This window comes from Salvelinus alpinus, chromosome 29 (assembly GCF_045679555.1).
Source record: "Salvelinus alpinus chromosome 29, SLU_Salpinus.1, whole genome shotgun sequence".
Lineage (NCBI taxonomy): Eukaryota > Metazoa > Chordata > Actinopteri > Salmoniformes > Salmonidae > Salvelinus > Salvelinus alpinus.
This window is the reverse complement of record NC_092114.1, coordinates 38,759,145-38,782,538: the sequence shown is the minus strand read 5'-3', so window position 1 is coordinate 38,782,538 and position 23,394 is coordinate 38,759,145. Positions and strand designations below refer to the sequence as shown.

The 23,394-nt window shown below is 44.2% G+C and overlaps 1 protein-coding gene across 10 annotated transcripts in view; it reads right to left on the bottom strand.

The window, feature by feature from the left end:
* rxrba (retinoid x receptor, beta a) overlaps positions 1 to 23,394 on the bottom strand; it is a 36,752-nt gene extending 13,358 nt beyond the window's left edge. Inside the window, exons 1-8 of one of the 10 annotated variants that reach the window (XR_011671676.1) lie at positions 22,982 to 23,394; positions 22,344 to 22,466; positions 12,737 to 12,966; positions 4,854 to 5,001; positions 3,873 to 4,052; positions 3,234 to 3,257; positions 509 to 675; positions 122 to 251 (exon numbers count right to left, since the gene is read on the bottom strand). Coding sequence is in view for 8 of the 10 variants with exons in the window: in XM_071374550.1 (XP_071230651.1) it covers positions 122 to 251; positions 509 to 675; positions 3,234 to 3,257; positions 3,873 to 4,052; positions 4,854 to 5,001; positions 12,737 to 12,966; positions 22,344 to 22,359 (895 nt within the window). In the remaining 2 variants the exon portion in view is untranslated. The remainder of the gene's footprint in view (positions 1 to 121; positions 252 to 508; positions 676 to 3,233; positions 3,258 to 3,872; positions 4,053 to 4,853; positions 5,002 to 12,736; positions 12,967 to 22,343; positions 22,467 to 22,981) is intronic. The other 9 variants (XR_011671675.1, XM_071374550.1, XM_071374546.1 and 6 more) reach the window with 9 other exon arrangements.

Below are 23,394 nucleotides of genomic sequence, written 5' to 3'. Positions count from 1 at the left end.
AAACTTTTTAAATGGAAAACAAATGTTTTATTGGATATGTCCAGGTATTCCTCCCTGCTTCAGTTTGCTTTCTTCCATTTGGTGGCAATGAACATGAAAGGCGAAGGCTTTTTGAACGTACCGGCGCGTAGCAGGATGACCTGGTCGTCCAGGGCCAGCTCAGAGAAGTGGGGGACCCTCTTGGCCCACTCCACCAGGGTAAACAGCTGCTTGTCTGCAGCCTGGCAAATGTTGGTGACCGGGTCGTTGGGCTGGAGAGAGAAACAGAGGGAGAGAGACTGGCTTCAACATAGGGTACAAAATAGAGACTACAGGCCTTATGATCCTTTTTTTTTTTAAAGTGGGTCTGTGGTCTCAGAATCTACTGTATCACAATAAATTGTTGGTGCAGTCGCACAATCCCATGTCTAGGAATAATAATAGACAGTGTGAGGAACGGAGTAAGAGAAATTGGTATGTGTGCATCGCAGTGCCAGATGGTGGGTCACACACAGAAACACACACACACATTTACCGAGCTCCCCTCGGAGGTCCCGTCGGCATGCACCTCGGTCTTCTGCTCTACGGCCATCTCGGCCTCCAGGATCTTTTCCACGGGCATCTCCTCGTTGACGGCGCTGGTCGACTCCGCCTCACTCTCCCGCTCCTTGTTCCTCTGGCGCTCTTCCTGTACAGCTACAAGGGCACAGGAAGGGCCGAGGGAAGGAGCGGGAGAGTGAGGCGGAGGGGAAGAGAGTCGGGGGAGCGAGAAGGAGAAAGGCACAGGAGGGGAGGGGAGGGTGAGAGGGGAAAGAAAGGGAGGGAGTAGGACGGATGGTGAAAAGAGAAAGAAAGGGCAGGAAAAGGCAGAGTGAGAGGGGGGAGAGCAAACGGGAAGCAAAGTGAAGAAAAAAAGAGAAAGGTGAGAGATAAGGGAGGGGAAATAAAAAGGGAAGAGGAATAGGGAAAAAATAAAGAGACCAAGAAAAAAGTGGATAAAGAGAGGAATGTAAGTAAAGCAGAGAGTAAAGAATGACAGGTAGAGAAAAAGAGAGCGAGATACACAGATATGTACATTTCCCAGTTAGTTCAAACAACAATGCTTTCTTTACCTTTCACACCAGGGGTCTCAAACTCAAGGCCTGGGAGCCACATCAGGCTCGCAAGCTGCTTTCATGTGGCCCCAAGACTGATATCTGATTCCCATCAGCCCTCAAGAGGATTTTCCTATTAGAATCAACCCACAATAAGGTTTCTCACTATGGCACATTACAGGTTATATATATCTTTGGAGTCACCCCAGACCACATAAACTGGCACAGCAATACCAATCATCGGTGCACTACTATCAGAGAAGGCAGGGAAATATGTTAATCAGACCCTGACACCACAGTAATATATGATTGCAATACGATTATCCACAATGTCAGTGATACTGACAACACTAACACTTCCGCCCCACTAGAAGCGTCGCGCTGCGTTGCCATTAGCGTTGTGTCAATGTGATGTTTTTCCTGCTACAAGCACATTGTTGCTAGTGGTTGTACTAAATTGCCTGTTCAAGGGCAGAACGACAGATTGTACCTTGTCAGCTCGGGGATTTGAACTTACAACCTTTCGGTTACTAGTCCAACGCTCTAACCACTAGGCTACCCTGCAGCACTAGGCTACCCGGAATGGCCCTAGTCCTCACCCTCCGATCCAACAGGTCCCAGACGTGCTCAATATGAAAGATCCGGGCTCTTCACTGGCCATGCCAGAACACTGACTTTCCTGTCTTGCACGAAATCACGCACAGAACGAGCAGTATGGCTGTTGGCATTGTCATCCTGGAGGGTCATGTCAGGATGAGCCTGCAGGAAGGGTACCACATGAGGGAGGAGGATGTCTTCCCTGTAACGCACAGCGTTGAGATTGCCTGCAGTGACAACAAGCTCAGTCCGATGATGCTGTGACACATCGCCCCAGACCATGACGAACCCTCCACCTCCAAATCAATCCTGCTCCAGAGTACAGGCCTCGGTGTAACTCTAATTCCTTCAACGATAAACGCGAATCCGACCATCACCCCTGGTGAGACAAAACCGCAACTCGTCAGTGAAGAGCACTTTTGCCAGTCCTGTCTGGTCCAGCGACGGTGGGTTTGTGCCAATAGGCGACGTTGTTGTCGGTGATGTCTGGTGAGGACCTGCCTTACAACAGGCCTATAAGCCCTCAGTCCAGCCTCTCTCAGCCTATTGAAGACAGTCTGAGCACTGATGGAGGGATTGTGCGTTCCTGGTGTAACTCGGGCAGTTGTTGTTGCCATCCTGTACCTGTCCTGCAGGTGTGATGTTCGGATGTACCGATCCTGTGCAGGCGTTGTTACACGTGGTCTGCCACTACCAGGACGATCAGCTGTCCGTCCTGTATCCCTGTAGCGCTGTCTTAGGCGTCTGACAGTACGGACATGGCAATTTATTGCCCTGGCCATATCTGTAGTCCTCATGCCTCCTTGCAGCATGCCTAAGGCATGTTCACACAAATGAGCAGGGACCATGGGCATCTTACTTTTGGTGTTTTTCAGAGTCAGTAGAAAGGCCTCTTTAGTGTCCTAAGTTTTCATAACTGTGACCTTAATTGCCTACCGTCTGTAAGCTATTAGTGTCTTAATGACCGTTCCACCGGTTAATGGTTCATTGAACAAGCATGGGAAACAGTGTTTAAACTCTTTGCAATGAAGATCTGTGAAGTTATTTTGCATTTTTATCTTTGAAAGACAGGGTCCTGCAAAAGGGGCGTTTCTTTTTTTGCTGAGTTTATTAGCTTCTTGACTTCATAAATCTTTGTACAATAACCAGTGGTGTATAGTCGAGGCCATATGCAACCAAAATCAACTTTATTTCTCATTACTCCAAATCACAAGATAGAATGAACGCGCGCGTCAAGTATTGAACCTCTGCGATTCTTGAGCTTGGACGCTGACATTGGATGTGATGCAACGTGAGTGCAACACGGGCAGTGAAGCAGCTTTCATTGATTTAAAAGGAACCATTTCCTCAACGGCTGACGGCAATGCCCGACGCCTGATGGCTATAGTGTAGCAGGGCCATAAGACTTACTTTGCGCCTGAAAATTTGAGTTTCAGACCCGTTTCATACCAATACATTCTGCAACGTACCTCACACAGAAATGGGCCATCAGAACAAAACAACATAAAATATTGTTTCTCACACACTCCCACATCACTCCTTCCCTCCCTCTTTTCTCCTTACATCTCTGTCGTTCATCTTGGACCACTACAGAAGAAGGGAGAGAAAATGAGAGGAAACAAGAGGGGAGAGAGGGGGACAGGGGTTAGTGTTTACAAGGCTCTCCATCCCCCTCTCTCCACCTCCTTTTCTCGCTCTTTCCATCTCCTTTGAGTACAATCAATACTCTCCCCGTAGAAATGTATATTACAATATTCTAATAAAATCTTAACGGCTCTTAGACATCTTTATTATGCATAAATTATTTCAGTGGATTTAAGACAGATATTTGAAATAGTTTCATAGCAAGTAGGCTATACAATCTTTTTGTCAACAATGTCAATGTTATTACAGCAGGACGGTTGGTGAGTGGAGGTTTTCCGGTTAGGGTACACCTGACCACACACAAGGTGTCCCATCAATCTTCTTTCTACTTTCTTACTGTAGCAAGTCAGACCCAATTTCAATAAGGATCCTAGCTCTCCCTCCCGCTTTCATCAGCCTCTCCTCTCCCTTGCTCGGTCTCGCTCTTTAGATCTCCCATTGCATCCCTCTCAGTCTCTCCCTCCATGTCAAGCCTTTACCCTACCTGGCGATAGCGTTGCCCTTTAATAAGATATATTGAACGCGAGTTGAGGACAGCAGACTGCCAGACACCCCTACCTTCCCTCTTCATGCCACAGGCCAGGCACTTCTGGTAGCGGCAGTACTGGCAGCGGTTGCGCTGGCGCTTGTCCACCAGGCAGTCCTTGCTGTCCCGGCAGGTGTAGCTCAGGTCCTTGCGCACCGTGCGCTTGAAGAAACCCTTGCAGCCTTCGCAGCTGTACACTCCGTAGTGCTTACCTATAGAGAGAGAGGGAGAGAGAGAGAGAGAGAGAGAGAAACAAAGAGGAAGAGAGAAAGACAAAAAAGAGGAATGTAAAAAGACATGACAGAAAGAGAGGGAAGAGGGGGATAGAAAAAGGAGGGAAGGTAACTTCAGTAACAAACAACTTTCAATAATTCAGGCACAAAGCCTACAGCACATAGTTCTTCAGGTGTGATGGCAATGAAAGTACATGAAGTGTTTCGGTCCGTTTTAGTAGAACTGAACTCGTAAATAAACTGAGTAAATGCTTCGCACAGACAAGGGAGATATGAAAAACAATTCCCTGCTGGGTTTTTTATTTTATGCAGCTTTTTAAAAATGTTCTATGAAGAGGAAAGGAGTAGTTCACCCCAAAATCAAGGGTTATCTGATGTTTCCATACCTCAAGTGGTATAAGTCCATGTAGCCAATGCCATCTGTTGTGTAGATCCCACTATGCACAGCAGAAATCTGTGGGTGTCAATCCCAAATTCATGGGAAAAGAAAATCGACACACACCACCTAACTAAATTTCATTCAACGCCTGTCAAATTTCGGGCAGAACAATCCTTTAATAAACAAAGCATATCGCACCACAAGTGCGTCTCTCTCTGACACAGACCCTCAATCCCAAATCAAAATCCCACCCCAGCCTGTCCTAAAGATGGAAGAGTAAACAGTTCAACTTGTCTTCTCACAGGCTGGGTGGGATTTTTTGCCATATTACTTACACCATTCAATTTCTCTCCGATCTCCACCACAAGTGCATAGGGTCTAGGGGCCGATTTGGGACTCACCGGAGGAGCGGTCGCCGCAGATGGCACACAGGCGCTTCTGGGAGAGCATGGGGCCCCCTGGGCTGTGGCCCCCCAGCCCGAACGGAGGCTTCACGTCGTCCGAGCTGCTGACCGCGTGCAGTCCCGACATGGACACTGTGGAGTTGATCTGGAGGCCGAGAGAAAGGAGGAGGATAGGGGCAGAAGTGAGAGGGGAACTACTGAATTGAAGGGGGTGGGAGGAAAAGTCACTTATGTGTGACTTACTGGCAGCACATCAGTCATTAGTTCGATTACTTGGAGTCATCGATACAGAGTTGTCATCAAAAAACATAATTTACCTTCATGCATTTAACAATGACATACATACTGCCAGTTCTCTCTTTGAGTGGGCTGATTGATCAGTATTAAAGCAACATTCAATTTCCTGTTCGCATGCCCAGGCATCATCGGCTGAGAAAGGAGCATCTGGGCCTCGCCTCCCTCGCCCTCAATGCAGTAGAGATTACAGAGCACTTCTCACCAACACCAGCTTAATAACTTCTTATGGCTGAAGGGGCAGTATTGAGTAGCTTGGATGAAAGGTGCCCATTGTAAACGGCCAGCTCCTCAGTCTCAGTTGCTAATATATGCATATTATTATTAGTATTGGATAGAAAACACTCTAAAGTTTCTAAAACTGTTTGAATTAAGTCTGTGAGATTAACAGAACTCATATGGCAGGCAAAAACCTGAGAAGTTCCACTTCCTGTTTGTATTTTTTCTGGGGGTGCCATATTTTCAACCAAGCTCTTATTCAAAATACAGAGACATATGGATGAGTTTTCACTTCCTACGGCTTCCACTAGATGTCAGCAGTCAACAGAACTAAGTCTGATGACTCTAATGTGAAGGGGGGTCGAAGGAGACAGAATTTAGTATGAGGTGCCATGAGGTGACCATGCATTCAACACATGCGTTCACGTGAGAGGCAGCTCTGTTCCATCTCTCAATTGAAGACGATGTAGTTCTCCGGTTGGAACGTTATTCAAGATGTATGTTAACTACATTCTAAAGATTGATTCAGTACATCGTTTGCCATGTTTCTACTGACTGTAACGGAACGTTTGGACATTTCGTCACGTTATAGTGGTCGCGCTTTGAGACTTTGGTTAGGGTTTTGGTAAACAATTCGAAAGTAGCTAATTTGACATAAATAACGGACATGAACGAACAAATCAAGCATTTATTGTGGACCTGGGATTCCTAGGACTGCATTCTGATGAATTCCTCAAAGGTAAGGAAACATTTATCATGTATTTTCTGGTTTCTGTTGAGTCCAACATGGTGGCTAATTTGGCTAATCACCTGAGCTCCGTCTCAGATTATTGCATGGTTTATATTTCCGTAAAGTTTTTTTTAAATCTGACACAGCGGTTGCATTAAGGAGAGGTATATCTATAATTCCATGTGTATATATGTATTATCATCTATATTTATGATGAGTATTTCTGTTGAAACGATGTGGCTATGCAAAGTCACTTGATGTTTTTGCAACTAGTGAATCTAGTCGCCTCAATGTAAACTCAGATTTTTTGATATAAATATGAATTTAATCAAACAAAACATGCATGTATTGTGTAACATGAAGTCCTATGAGTGTCATCTGATGAAAATAATCGAAGGTTAGTGATTAATTTTATCTCTATTCTGGCTTTTGTGAAGCTATCTTTAGCTGGGAAAAATGGCTGTGATTATTGTGGTTTTGTGGTGAACTAACATAATCGTTTGTAGTGCTTTCGCTGAAAAGCCTATTTGAAATCGAACACTTTGGTGGGATTAACAACAAGATTACCTTTAAAATGATATAAGACACATGAATGTCTGAGGAATTTTAATTATGAGATTTCTGTTTTTTTAATTTGGCGCCCTGCACTTCGACTGGCTGTTGTCATATCGATCCCGTTAACGGGACTTCAGCCATAAGAAGTTTTAAGCAGGTTATGTCTCAGGGCATCCTCATAGCCTGATTAAATCATGAGGACGTTTGAGTAGAATCAGAGGCAAAAAGTGAAATGAGGGGAGGAGAATGAAAGCGAAAATGCCAGGGAGGGATATGAGGGGAAAAAACACTGAGAAGGACCATCTGACATGAGAGAAGATAGAGGGAATAAAACAAATTTGTTTGGATATTCACTACAGTGTTGCCACTGCGAGCCCCTTGGACAAATAATATTGTACCTAGATGAAAAAAAATAATAATTACAATGTTCACAGATGCACATACATTCAAAGTAGATTTAAAAACTGTACTTTGTGCATGTGAATTTATGCTTTTTATGTATATCTTTCATTGAAATATTGCAGAATACGTTCTCTATTTTCTAGACATACACAGGAGGACAGGGAGAGTTTGACCTTTTGATGTGTGATTTTGAGGGCAACCAATGATTCATCCACTGGCACCCTTCATCTAAAATGTCAGAAATGAATCATTACTGAATTCATTTAATATTTTTGGAGGTTTTAAAAGTATGAACACGTTCAAAGTGTACGACCGAGAGACGAATAGCCTACTTCTACCATACAATTAAGAGCGGGGCAACATGTTAAAAAAGGACCCAGATAATGCTGTTTCATGGTTGATTTTGCAGACAAAAACTGAATTGTTACCTGGATTTTTAAGAATTACAATATCTATACTGAACAAAAAATATAAAATGCAACATGTAAAGTGTTGGTCACATGTTTCATGAGCTGAAATAAAAGATTCCAGAAATTCTCCATAACCACAAAAGACGTATTTCTCTAAAATGTTAAATTTGTTTACATCCCTGTTAGTGAGCTTTTCTCCTTTGCCAAGATAATCCATCAACCTGACAGGTGTGGAAAATCAAGAAGCTGATTAATCAGCATGATCATTACACAGGTGCACCTTGTGCTGGGGACAATAAAATGCTCACCTTCTAATTTGCCCTGTTTATCAAAAGTGTTGGAAAAACTTGTCAATAATCAACTGACTGTCTTTCTTGATGTCTATAGTATTCTCTCTGGTATGCAATCTGGAGTACTGGTGTCTCTGAGGGCTCAGGTTATGGATGTGTCACCATTGCCCTTCATTCTAAGCAATGTTGTGCTGCTATTTTTATTGACTTGGCCAACGCTTTTGATACAGTTGAGCATTCCATTCCTGTGGGCCGGCTAAGGAGTACTGGTGTCTCTGAGGGGTCTTTGGCCTGGTTTACAAACTACCTCTCTCAAAGAGTGCAGTGTATAAAGTCAGAACATCTACTGTCTCAGCCACTGCCTGTCACCAAGAGTGTACCCCAAGGCTCGATCCTAGGCCCCACACTCTTCTCAATTTACATCAACAACATAGCTCTGGCAGTAGGAAGCTCTCTCATCCATTTATATGCAGATGATACAGTCTTATACTCAGCTGGCCCCTGCCTGGATTTTGTGTTAAACGTTCTACAACAAAGCTATCTTAGTGTCCAACAAGCTTTCTCCGCCCTTAACCTTGTTCTGAACACCTCCAAAACAAAGGTCATGTGGTTTGGTAAGAAGAATGCCCCTCTCCCCACAGGTGTGACCTCTGAAGGTATAGAGCTTGAGATAGTCACCTCATACAAGTACTTGGGAGTATGGCTAGATGGTACACTGTCCTTCTCAGCACCATTCGGCCATCAGATTTGCCACCAATACTCCTTATAGGACACATCACTGCACTCTATACTCCTCTGTAAATTGGTCATCTCTGTATACCCGTCTCAAGACCCACTGGTTGATGCTTATTTATAAAATCCTCTTAGGCCTCACTCCCCCCTATCTGAGATGCCTACTGCAGCCCTCATCCTCCACATACAACACCCGTTCTGCCAGTCACATTCTGTTAAAGGTCCCCAAAGCACACACATCCCTGGGTCGCTCCTCTTTTCAGTTCGCTGCAGCTAGCGACTGGAACGAGCTGCAACAAACACTCCAACTGGACAATTTTATCTCCATCTCTTCATTCAAAGACTCAATCGTGGACACTCTTACTGACAGTTGTGGCTGCTTCGCGTGATGTATTGTTCAAATCAAATCTTATTAGTCACCGCCGAATACAACAGGTGTAGACCTTACAGTGAAATGCTTACTTACAAGCCCTTAACCAACAATGCAGTTTAAAAAATATGAATGAGAATAAGAAATAAAAATAAGTAGTTAAAGAGCAGAAATAAAATAACAATAGCGAGACTATATACAGGTGTACCGTTACAGTCAATGTGCGGGGGCACCGGTTAGTCGAGGTAATTGAGGTAATATGTACACGTAGGTAGAGTTATTAAAGTGAATATGCATAGATAATAACAGAGATTAGCAGCGGCGTAATGATTAGATGTTCAGGAGTCTTATGGCTTGGGGGTAGAAGCTGCTTAGAAGCCTCTTGGAACTAGACTTGGCGCTCCGGTACCGCTTGCCTAGTCTATGACTGGGTTGGCTGGAGTCTGACAATTTTTAGGGCCTTCCTCTGACACCACCTGGTAGAGGTCCTGGATGGCAGGATGCTTGGCCCCAGTGATGTACTGGGCTCTACTCACTACCCTCTGTAGTGCCATGCGGTCGGAGGCTGAGCAGTTGCCATACCAAGCGTTGATGCAACCAGTCAGGATACTCTCAATGGTGCAGCTGTAGAACCTTTTGAGGATCTGAGGACCCATGCCAAATCTTTTCAGTCTCCTGAGGGGGAATAGGTTTTGTCGTGCCCTCTTCACGACTGTCTTGGTGTGCTTGGACCATGTTAGTTTGTTGGTGATGTGTACACCAAGGAACTTGAAGCTCTCAACCTGCCCTACTACAGCCCCGTCGATGAGAATGGGGGTGTGCTCGGTCCTCTTTTTCGTGTAGTCCACAATCATCTCCTTAGTCTTGATCACGTTGAGGGAGAGGTTGTTGTCCTGGCACCACACGGCCAGGTCTCGGACCTCCTCCCTATAGGCTGTCTCGTTGTTGTTGGTGATCACTGTTGTGTCATCTAATGATGGTGTTGGAGTCGTGCCTGGCCGTGTAGTCATATGAGTGAACAGGGAGTACAGGAAGGGACTGAGCACGCACCACTGAGGGGCCCCTGTGTTGAGGATCAGCGTGGCGGATGTGTTGTTACCTACCCTTACTGCCTGTGGGGCGGCCCGTCAGGAAGTCCAGGATCCAGTTGCAGAGGAAGATGTTTAGTCCCTTATCGATGAGCTTTGAGGGCACTATGGTGTTGAACGCTGAGCTGTAGTCAATGAATAGCATTCTCACATAGGTGTTCCTTTGTCCAGGTGGGAAAGGGCAGTGTGGAGTGCAATACAGATTGCATCATCTGTGGAGCTGTTAGGGCGGTATGCAAATTGGAGTGGGTCTAGGGTTTCTGGGATAATGGTGTTGATGTGAGCCATGACCAGCCTTTCAAAGCACTTCATGGCTACAGACGTGAGTGCTATGGGTCGGTAGTCATTTAGGCAGGTTATCTTAGTGTTCTTGGGCACAGGGACTATGGTGGTCTGCTTAAAACATGTTGGTATTACAGACTCGGACAGGAAGAGGTTGAAAATGTCAGTGAAGACACTTGCCAGTTGGTCAGCGCATGCTCGTACTACACGTCCTGGTAATCCGTCTGGCCCAGCGGCCTTGTGAATGTTGACTTGTTTAAAGATCTTACTCACATCGGCTGCGGAGAGCGCAATCACACAGTTGCCCGGGAACAGCTGGTGCTCTCATGCATGTTTCTGTGTTATTTGCCTCGAAGCGAGCATAGAAGTAGTTTAGCTCGTCTGGTAGACTTGTGTCACTGGGCAGCTCTCGGCTGTGCTTCTCTTCGTAGTCTGTAATGGTTTGCAAGCCCTGCCACATCCGACGAGCGTCGGAGCCAGTGTAGTACGATTCAATCTTAGTCCTGTATTGACACTTTGCCTGTTTGATGGTTTGTCGGAGGGCATAACGGGATTACTTATCAGCTTCCGGGTTAGAGTCCCGCTCCTTGAAAGCGGAAGCTCTAGCCTTTAGCTCAGTGCGGATGTTGCCTATAATCCATGGCTTCTGGTTGGGGTATGTACGTACAGTCACTGTGGTGGGGACGTCATCGATGCACTTATTGATGAAGCCAATGACTGATGTGGTGTACTCCTCAATGCCATCATTTTACCACTTTTTTATTGATCGAGTCACTGGTGCATCCTGCATTAATTTTTGCGTGTAAGCCGGAATCAGGAGGATAGAATTATGGTCAGATTTTCAAATGGAGGGTGAGGGAGAGCTTTGTACGCGTCTCTGTGTGTGGAGTAACATGCTGATAGAAATTTGGTAAAACAGATGTAAGTTTTTCTGCATTAAAGTCCCCGGCCAGTAGGAGCGCCGCCTCTGGATGAGCATTTTACTGTCAGATTGTTGTCTCTACCTTCTTGCCCTTTGTGCTGTTGTCTGTGCCCAATAACGTTTGTACCGTGTTTTGTGCTGCTACCATGTTGTGTTTCTATCATGTTGTTGTCATGTTGTGTTGCTATCATGCTGTGTTGTCATGTGTTGCTGCCATGCTGTTGTTGTCTTAGGTCTCTCTTTATGTAGAGTTGTGGTGTCTCTCTTGTCGTGATGTGTTTTGTCCTATATTTGTATTTTATTTTTAATCCCTACCCACCTCCTGTTGCAGCATGATAATGCACGGCCCTATGTCGCAAGGATCTGTACACAATTCCTAGAAGCGGAAAATGTTCCAGTTTTTCCATGGCCTGCATACTCACCAGACCCATTGAGCATGTTTGGGTAGCTTTGGATCGACATGTATGACAGTTTGTTCCAGTTCCCACCAATATCCTGCAACTTCGCAACAGCCATTGAAGGAGTGGGACAACATCCCACAGGCCACAAACAGCCTGATCAAATCTACGCGAAGGTCAAATCTATGTCGCGCTGCATGAGTCAAATGGTGGTCACACCAGATACTGACTGGTTTTCTGATATACGCCCCTACCTTTTTTAAAGGTATCTGTGACCAACAGACGCATATCTGTATTCCCAGTCATGTGAAACCCATAGATTAGGGCGTAATTTATTTATTTCAATGGACTGATTGAAATTGTTGCATGTTGCGTTTATATTTTTGTTCAGTGTAGATATGTATTGTTTCACGTTAGCCTTTGGTAGTTCTCCGCAATTTCACTTGACCTACAGGGCTGGGAATTGCCAGGGACCTCACGATATTATCACGACGCTAAGCTGTCGATACGACATGTATTGCAATTCTCACGATTCAATACGAATTTAAATGAGATACTTTGATTTTATTGCGATTCAATGTTCCAAACATATTGCTCAGCATATTTCTGCTGCAGAGAGACAAGACAGAGCCATGATAATACGATCAGTCATGGAAATTAAAGTGCTGAAAACAAAAATATGGAATACTGGAGTTTTGGTGCAGGTATAGCCAACTAGTGCACAAATAATATAGCGATATTGCCAAAACGATATATATATATATATATATATATATATATATATATAAACGATAATATATCGTCACAAATAATATCCCGATATGTAACTATCAATTTTTCCCCCATCACCATTGCCCTACAACATAAATCACAGTATATAGCAAATTTTGGGGGCCATAAAATAGCAGCCAAGGTTTATTTACCATAAAAGTGCCCTCAACAAGTGATATTCTTCTCAACCAATCACCAAAGAGGCTGATGATGCTGGCAGAGACGCACACGTTGACTGCAGCCTATAAAGTCACACTTGGTTCTCACAGGCCACTAGTGTAAAGCAGCATTTATTGACCCATAACGCTAACTTTCCATCTCTGAATGGCCCTGAGAGGTGATGGATGAAAGGTAAGGCAGAAGGAGAGGAGTGGTAGAATAGAAGTGTTAGCTACCTGTCTGGAACTCAGGGCTCACCTGGGGGCTGCTAATGGGGCCGTAGCCCACCGAGGGTGTCCCGGGCAGGCTTGGCGACCCCAAAGAGGAGCTGATGACAGAGAAGGGCGAGCCCATGCTGCTGATGGGGCTGTTGATGTCCGAGGTGAAGGGCGGCAGAGACGTCATGGCGGCAGCTGTGGGGGTCAGAGGGGGTGAGCGCTGGCCCGAGGGAGGGGAGGACACAGAGGAGCTGTCTGGGCTGCGGGAATCTGGTGAAAAGGACAGGGATTACATGGCAGAGAGTGATGATACCCTACATACAACTCAAGTTTAAGAAAATATCATTATTGATAGTTTCCCTAGCTACAATGAAGTTAGTCGCCATACCCTAGCTCAACACCAACAATTTAAAACAGGCAACCAAAATACTTCCAATCCCGATTAAAAGACAAATAGAGTGTAGCGCAGTGGTCACCAACTGGTAGATCTTCAATGGATTCCTAGTCGATCAACAAACATTTCTGTAGAAAAGTCCAAAATAAAGGCTTGCGCTCCTTTTATTTTTTGCGGTGTTGGCGGTGGGTGCACTTGATTCAAAAGCCCTGCGCAACGGGTAGGCAAAGTGTTCCCATTTTCAACCATTTCATTTGTCTGAAAAGGCAAACTCTGCCTAGCCGGCAGATCCGTGGCTAAATCGAGTGTGCCTTCTGCGCTGGCCAATCGGATAGCTCACAACACCGCGTACGGCTTCCACGACCCTGGCCACAGCAAAGTTTGATACAAGCCTACGTGAGATTTCATAACTTTAAAATCATGACCAGAGAGAGACTGTGAATACAGCAAAGAGCATTTGTTTCTATGAGCGAGTTCATGTCGAAGGTTATTCAGCATTGTCAACACTATTACAAAACATAAAACACTACTATAAGTAGCCAAGTGTATCCGATAACCCTGCGTTTTTATTATTATTAGTGGCTCGTCATGTCTATTTTAATATTAATAAATATTTCACTTTCTCTGGTCATAGGAATAACAGGAATTTGTGCAGAAGGAAGATGAGGTGCGACTCAAGTTTAGCCATTAGGTGGAAGATGATATCCCCTCTCTCTGGTCAGTCTCACCTTTATTTAACTAGGCAAGTCAGCTAAGAACAAATTCTTATTTACAATGACGGCCTACCCCGGCCAAACCCGGACGACGCTGTGCCAATTGTGCGCCGCCCTATGGGACTCCCAATCACGGCCGGATGTGATAGGAGCCATACAAAAAAGGAGAGAGCAGGGACTGCTGCTCTCTCCCTTCCTCTGCTGAGACTAATGCCATGTTCAATACAACTCAGACTTACGTGCGTTCAAGACAACTGGGAACTCAGTTCTCAGTCGAGTTCCCAGTTGTCTTGAAAGCACCATGACCATCAGATGCAGGTACCATCAGTCCAGTAAAATAGAAAAGCAAATTATTTGCGAATTATTTCAATTCATGCTCAGCTGTGGCTCACAAGTGCTACACCAACTGATCTATTTTGTTATCAAAGCTTGAGTTTTGAAATATAATATGGTCTGAGAAGAACAATATTGGCAGGCCAGGTATATAGACAACATGCTGTGATAATGTATTAGGCCTACTGCACAAACCTCATTCTTACAGAACTGTTTTTATTAGGTTAATATTACATTTTTAAAGAAAAGAATCTGAGCGATAGATCTCGGCTTGCTTTTTCTTTTTGGTACTTTTACCCCTTTTCTCCCCAATTTCGTGATATCCAATATACAGTCTTGTCCCATCGCTGCAACTCCCGTACGGACTCCGGAGAGGCGAAGATCGAAAGCCATGCGTCCTCCGAAACACGACCCCGCCAAGCCGCACTGCTTCTTGACAAATGCTTGCTTAACTCAGAAGCCAGCTGCACCAATGCGTCTCCTCCGTACAGCTGGCGACCGAAATCAGTGTGCATGCGCCCGGCCGCCACAAGGAGTTGCTAGAGCGAGATGGGACAAGGACATCCCAGCCGGCCAAACCCTCCCCTAACCCGGACGCCGCTGGGCCAATTCTGCGCCGCCTGATAGGTCTCCCGGTCGCGGCCGGCTGCGACACAGGAAGGCTGTTTGCCCGGCTGGCTGGCTTTAGGACAGCGCATAGATGCAGCTCTGCATTGAACAGTGCAACTTCTCTCAAAACAGTGCAGAGGTGAAGATAGCAGAAGATGGCTAGTTAACTGCTGTTAACATATAGCAGCTAATTGCTATATGACGTGTGTTGTAGAATGTTAAGTTCCCTATCGACTGAGGTGAATGAAGTTACAGCAGCCAATGTGATAATGGTTGGAGTCAATTTATTATCTTTTTTTTTTTTTGCATTTGTAGTTTTTACAGTGTAGAAATACAATAAATGAGCTTCAACTTTATAATAAACCCCCCCCCAACCCACTTTGCCATACCCTAGGTTTAGCTGAAATGAAGCTAGGCCTTATATATCTCTGGGAATAATTATGTATAAGCAATAATTAATAACAACAACCACGTTTCCATCCAACCATTTAATGCGGATGAATTACCTAACATGAAAAAAGTAATGACCGGGCTGATGGAAACATGAAATGTTGGTACAAATTTAAAATGCCGACAGACAATTTGTTCGTTTAACATGGTGGGATCTTTTTGTGTGCAAATATAATGTGCAAATATTGATATCATAACCATCATATCGAAGTCATGCCGTGTGGTCTTCCCACTACGACTCGGGAAAGCATGCAGTTTATTAGGCTACAGATTAAATACATTCACAAGGTGGTGAATCTGCAAGGTGATGATGAGCTTGATGCTCCTTTTGAATAAATATCGAGGGTCTTATTCTGATGACATGATGATCGATGCTTGGCTGCCGTTTGATATATACAAATAATGTCGCTCTTATCCATAATAATCTCATAATATAGGTAGCCTACCCGCACTGTATCTGCGAGCTGTTGGCTAGAGCGCATGTACTAAGACCAGAGAGGGCACATTTGTTATATAAGGGTTTTCGTGACAAAACCATCAGTTGAAAATGCGATCGAAACCAATTTAACTTGTCTTTTTTTACTTGTACATGGGAATTTGACGGCAAAAGTTATTTTCATGTGCACTACGTCATCATGCACAGGCTTTTAGCCACAAAACTAAGTTTGATGGAAACATCTCTGGTGGGTAAAATGCACATATTGTTTTATGCAGATTTTAGAATATTTGCATGAAAATCTGTCACAAATTGGATGGAAACCTAGCTAGTAATAATAATTCATTTTGTAAAGCGCATTTCCGACGCTCATTGCACATCAACAAGTATACACACCCCTTGACATTTTCAAAATGTTGTGTTACAAAGTGGGATAAAAATGTATTTATTTGTCATTTTTTTGTCAACGATCTACACAAAAAACTCTGTAATGTAAAAGTTGAAGAAAAAGTTTTTTTTTTTTTTTTTATCAATGGAAAATAAAACAAATATATCTTGATATATCTTGATTAGATAAGTATTCAACCCCGAGTCAATACATGATAGAATAACCTTTGGCAGCTATTACAGCTGTGAGTCTTTCTAAATCGAAGATCTTTGCACGCCTGGATTGTACAATATTAAAAAAAAATATTCAAGCTCTGTCAAGTCGGTTGTTGATCACTGATAGACTACCATTTAAGTCTTGCCATAGATTTCCAGGGCAGATTTAAGTCAAAACTGTATCTAGGCCACTCAAGAACAGTCAATATAGTCTTGGTAAGTAACGCCAATCTATATTAGGCCTTGTGTTTTAGGTAATTGTTCTGCTGAAAGTTACATAACATTGTTTAAATCAATTCAAACTTTACTTGTCACATGCGCCGAATACAACGCTTACTTATAAGCCCTTAACCAACCATGCTTCTAAGAAGTTAAGAAAAAAAGTGAACAAAAAAAATAGATAAGAAATAGAAAATAAATGTTACAAATAATTCAACAGCAGCAGTAAAATAACAATAGCGAGGCTATATACTCACACTGCCCTACCCTGTGCTTTGACCTCTTTCTCCCCTCTCTCTCCAGATGAAATCTCGCGTCTTGTGACGGCCGGCCGCCCAACAACCTGCCCGCTTGACCCTATCCCCTCCTCTCTTCTCCAGACCATTTCCGGAGACCTTCTCCCTTACCTCACCTCGCTCATCAACTCATCCTTGACCGCTGGCTACGTCCCTTCCGTCTTCAAGAGAGCGAGAGTTGCACCCCTTCTGAAAAAACCTACACTCGATCCCTCCGATGTCAACAACTACAGACCAGTATCCCTTCTTTCTTTTCTCTCCAAAACTCTTGAACGTGCCGTCCTTGGCCAGCTCTCCTGCTATCTCTCTCAGAATGACCTTCTTGATCCAAATCAGTCAGGTTTCAAGACTAGTCATTCAACTGAGACTGCTCTTCTCTGTGTCACGGAGGCGCTCCGCACTGCTAAAGCTAACTCTCTCTCCTCTGCTCTCATCCTTCTAGACCTATCGGCTGCCTTTGATACTGTGAACCATCAGATCCTCCTCTCCACCCTCTCTGAGCTGGGCATCTCCGGCGCGGCCCACGCTTGGATTGCGTCCTACCTGACAGGTCGCTCCTACCAGGTGGCGTGGCGAGAATCTGTCTCCGCACCACGTGCTCTCACCACTGGTGTCCCCCAGGGCTCTGTTCTAGGCCCTCTCCTATTCTCGCTATACACCAAGTCACTTGGCTCTGTCATATCCTCACATGGTCTCTCCTATCATTGCTATGCAGACGACACACAATTAATCTTCTCCTTTCCCCCCTCTGATAACCAGGTGGTGAATCGCATCTCTGCATGTCTGGCAGACATATCAGTGTGGATGACGGATCACCACCTCAAGCTGAACCTCGGCAAGACGGAGCTGCTCTTCCTCCCGGGGAAGGACTGCCCGTTCCATGATCTCACCATCACGGTTGACAACTCCATTGTGTCCTCCTCCCAGAGTGCTAAGAACCTTGGCGTGATCCTGGACAACACCCTGTCGTTCTCAACTAACATCAAGGCGGTGACCCGTTCCTGTAGGTTCATGCTCTACAACATTCGCAGAGTACGACCCTGCCTCACGCAGGAAGCGGCGCAGGTCCTAATCCAGGCACTTGTCATCTCCCGTCTGGATTACTGCAACTCGCTGTTGGCTGGGCTCCCTGCCTGTGCCATTAAACCCCTACAACTCATCCAGAACGCCGCAGCCCGTCTGGTGTTCAACTTTCCCAAGTTCTCTCACGTCACCCCGCTCCTCCACTCTCTCCACTGGCTTCCAGTTGAAGCTCGCATCCGCTACAAGACCATGGTGCTTGCCTACGGAGCTGTGAGGGGAACGGCACCTCCGTACCTTCAGGCTCTGATCAGGCCCTACACCCAAACAAGGGCACTGCGTTCATCCACCTCTGGCCTGCTCGCCTCCCTACCTCTGAGGAAGTACAGTTCCCGCTCAGCCCAGTCAAAACTGTTCGCTGCTCTGGCACCCCAATGGTGGAACAAACTCCCTCACGACGCCAGGTCAGCGGAGTCAATCACCACCTTCCGGAGACACCTGAAACCCCACCTCTTTAAGGAATACCTAGGATAGGATAAAGTAATCCTTCTAACCCCCCCCCCTTAAAAGAGTTAGATGCACTATTGTAAAGTGGTTGTTCCACTGGATATCATAAGGTGAATGCACCAATTTGTAAGTCGCTCTGGATAAGAGCGTCTGCTAAATGACTTAAATGTAATGTAAATGTATATACAAGGGGTACCGGTACAGAGTCAATGTGCGGGGGGCACCGGTTATTCGAGGTAATATGTACATGTAGGTAGAGTTAAAGTGACTATGCATAGACCATAAACAGATTAGCAGCAGCGTAAAAGAGGGGTCTGGGTAGCCCTTTGATTAGCTGTTCAGGAGTCTTATGGCTTGGGGGTAGAAGCTGTTAAGAAGCCTTTTGGACCTAGACTTGGCGCTCCGGTATCGCTTGCCGTGCAGTAGCAGAGAGAACAGTCCATGACTAGGGTATCTCCAAGTGTCTGGTGGAATAGACTGAACCAGGTTTTCCTCTAGGATTTTGCTTGTGCTTAGCTCTATTCCGTTTCTTTGTACCCTAAAAAACTCCCTAGTCCTTGCCGGTGACAAGAAAACCCATAAAATGATGCAACTACCACCATGCTTGAAAATATGAAGAGTGGTACTTAGTGATGTGTTTGATTTGCCCCGTACATAACTTTCTGTCCTGAATACAACTTTTTTGCAGTATTACTTTAGTGCCTTATTGCAAACAGGATGCATGTTTTGGATTATTTATATTCTGTACAGGCTTCCTTTTCACTGTTATTTCTGTTAGTATTGTGGAATAACTACAATGTTGTTGATCCATCTTCAGTTTTCTCCTATCACAGCCATTAAACTCTGATTTAAAATCACCATTGGCCTCATGGTGAAATCCCTGAGCGTTTTTTCCCTCTTTGGCAACTCGAATTAGGAAGGGCGCCTGTATCTTTGTAGTGACACACTGTCCAAAGTGTAATTAATAAATACTTGAAGGGATATTCAATGTCTGCTTCTATTTTTTTACCCACCTACCAATAGGTGCCCTTCTTTGGAAACCATTGGAAAACTTCCCTCGTCTTTATAGTTGAATCGGTGCTTGAAATTCACTGCTCGACTGAGGGACCTTACAGATAATTGTATGTGTGGGGTACAGCAATGGGGTAGTCATTGAAAAATCTAGTTAAACACTATTATTGTACACAGATTGAGTCTATGCAACTTATTAAGCACATTTCTACTCCTGAAATAATTTAGGTTTGCCATAATAACAGGGTTGAATACTTGACAAGACATTTCAGCTTTTCATTTTTTATTAATTTGTAATCATTTCGAAAAACAAAATTCCACTGTGACATAGGGTATTATGTGTAGATCAGTGACGAAATCTAAATGTAATACATTTTAAATTCAGGCTGTAAAACATAATGTGGAAAAAGTCAAGGGGAGGTGGGGTACTTTTTGAAGGCACTGTTAGAAAACAAAATTCAGCAACAATACAGTAAGATGTACAGAAAACAAATCACAATACATCAAACCATTGCCTACTAATACAAAACAAGAGATTAAGCAATTCATTTTGTATTTATTTATTTAACCTTTATTTAACTAGGCAAGTCAGTTAAGAATAAATTCTTATTTACAATGACGGCCTACACCATCATAAAACATAAAAAGCTAGCTCGAATAGGTAGGTCTTTAGTTGTGTTTTAAAAAATGAAATTGAAGCTGCCTCCTTGACATGTGTAGGTCACCCATGATGCACAGGCTTGTAGCTGGTGTGACCAGCCTGTTTGAGTCTGACAATCGTAGTGTGCGTGCAGGAGAATAGTTCTCTATACGTTGGCATATGTATTTAGGTGCATCACCCTTGAGGGCCTGTATTGAACAGGAAGCCAATGGAGGTTGAATAAAGCAGAGTAGTTTGATTAATCAGGCTGTATTTAAACAATTGGTATATACAGCATGAAACAAATGACTGTAAAATCGTGTAAATGTTCCTTACCAGCCAGAATGTTGAATAAAATTACATTTGAACTTAATCTACCAGTTGTCTGTGGTGTTGGTCCTTCAGATGGTCGAAATACAAGACAAAATATCAACAGGAAAGTATTGTTTATTGTTAAGAGCGCCGGTAGTGAAGTTTCTATTATCACCTGGCACGTGCAAAACCATGTAAATACCTGATGACTTCAGTTCGTATGCATGCATCGTTTGCGCATGACCGAAGGCATGTGCACAAGATGGAAGTACATGCACGCAAAGCCCGCATACTTACTGAAGTCAAGTTATATTAGTCGTATGTACGGGATACACAGTCCAACTAAACGCATACTTGCAGGTTCCTTCTCGACAATGCAACAATAAGAAATAATAAAATATAAGAATACAAAGTCAAAGGCTCAGTAGAATAGTTAATACAGGAAAACACAATGTATAGCCCAATATTTCCACGTGTTTAGGGGAAGGGAGATTTGGGGGCAAGTGTTTAAATGGTGCAGTATTTAATACTCATAATAAGAGTCTGGTAGCAGCAGTTGTGTTGTATGAGTGGATATCTGTGTGTGAGTGCATGTGTGCGTAGAGTCAGTGTAGGTGGTCCATCCCGTTCAGCAGTCTCATGGCTTGTAGAAAGAAACTGTCTCGGAGCCTGTTGATATCAGACATACTCCAATACTGTCTGCCCGACGATAGGGGAGTGAACACTTCGGGGCTGTGGTCCTTGATGCTGATGGCTTTCCTCAGGCACCATTTTGAGCAGACGTTTTGAGTAGACGTCCTGCATGGGTGGGAGCACGGTCCTAATTACGTACTTATGTCTCCTGACCTCTCCTGTCTCAGCCTCCAGTATTTATGCTGCAGTAGTTTGTGTCGGGGGGTTAGGGTCAGTCTGTTATATCTGGAGTACTTCTCCAGTGTCCTGTGTGAATTTAAGTGTGCTCTCTCTAATTCTCTCTTTCTTTCTTTCTTTCTTTCTCTCTCGGGGGACCTGAGCCCTAGGACCATGCCTCAGGACTACCTGGCATGATGACTCCTTGTTGTCCCCAGTCCACCTGGCTGTGCTGCTGCTCCAGTTTCAACTGTTCTGCCTGCGGCTATGGAACCCTGACCTGTTCACCGGACGTGCTACCTGTCCCAGACCTGCTGTTTTCAACTCTCTAGAGACAGCAGGAGCGGTAGAGATACTCTCAATGATCGGCTATGAAAATTCAACTGACATTTACTCCTGAGGTGCTGACCTGTTGCACCCTTGACAACCACTGTGATTATTATTATTTGACCATGCTGGTCATTTATGAACATTTGAACATCTTGGCCATGTTCTGTTATAATCTCCACCCGGCACAGCCAGAAGAAGACTGGCCACCCCTCATAGCCTGGTTCCTCTCTAGGTTTCTTCCTAGGTTTTTGCCTTTCTAGGGAGTTTTTCCTAGCCACCATGCTTCTACACCTGCATTGCTTGCTGTTTGGGGTTTTAGGCTGGGTTTCTGTACATCACTTTGAGATATCAGCTGATGTAAGAAGGGCTATATAAATTCATTTGATTTGATTTGATACTTGTGTCACCAGGTGTTTACATGGTTTTACGCATGTGCCAGGTGATAGACATTTCTAATTCAGTACCAGCACTCTAAACAGTTTGGTAAACAATACTTTCCTATTAAATTTCGATCATCTGAAGGACTTACACCACAGACAACCGGTAAATTCAAATATCATTTTATTCAACATTCTGGCTTGAAAGGAACATTTACACAATTTAGCGGTCATTATTTTCAAGCAGTATATACCAATAATTGTGTATTAGATGCTAAATAATCAGACAATTGGGGTGATATGGTTTTTTTGTGTAGTTTGTGAGAGCATCCTGGTAGCTATAGCTAACTAAGCTATTCAGTAAGGTAACGTTAGCTTAGTAACTTATGTTAGTAACTTATGCCTTGAGCCAATGTTTTATTTAACTAGGCAAGTCAAATATTGTTAGCAAGCTAACTAGTATAGTTAACCACTGGAACATAAAGACAAAGTGTAAACGTGGCTTGACAGCTAGCGAACTTCATTCAAAACACCGATGGCCTTCTTACCTCTGCTGTCGCCCATGACTGCCTCCTTGGTGGAAAAGACGCGCTGCGACACCGATAAACGTGCTTCAATCACCCTGCCCAACTCAAGACCGCGGACTGAGTGAGCCCGGACCAAAAACAGCGCTGAAAAAAATCCAAAACAAAATAATGAAATAACAGCCGCAAATGTCTACATTTGGCATGAGACCCGTGCGTTGACAGTTAAGTCTTCCCTAACATGAGCCATGAGGACCCATTCTCATTAGTGTATGTGTGCATTTTGGCCAAGAAGCATATCGTTTGCTGGCTAACTAGCCTAGCCCGACTGGGTAACAGAACAAGCTAATAACAAACCACTTAGCTAGCTAACGTCAGCTATCTACAATTACTATCTAACTAGATTGCTACAAACGCTGAGTCGACAAAATATTGGCCTGTAGACAGTGCAAAATAAAGGAATGAGCGTTTTGTATCATTGGTACAGCTAGCTGGCTAGCGTAGTGCAACAACCAACCAGAGAAAACTCGCAGGTGATAACGTTAGTTGGTCAGATTGGAAACAATTCATATTAGCTATTCATTTCCCCAACAGTAAGATATAACGTTAATGGTAAAACAAACTATGCTATGCATCAACAATAATTATAACCAGCTACTAACGTTATTGATCGTGCAGTTTCTTCGCATGAAAATATATGGTGGTAGGTCAGGCAGGCCACGAGTTCTTCCTCTCTCCCCACTTTCCCTCGTCGTCAGTCCTCCCTTCCCCTGCCCTGCTGCCTGTGGTTGACTGAGTAACAGCTACGTTAGCTACTGTACCAAAGACAGTACAGTCTGAAGAAAATACTATAAATCTGAACGTCTGTAATGAGCATTATGATACATTTACATGACACTTTAATAACATGCAGCCAGGTTCCCCATTAACATTACATGGGGAATATTAACACTGGGGCCTCTCAAGGGTGTGTACTTAGTCGCCTCCTGTATTCCCTGTTCACCCACGACTGCGTGGCCTAACATGACTCCAACACCATCATTAAGTTTGCTGACGACACAACAAGTGGTAGGCC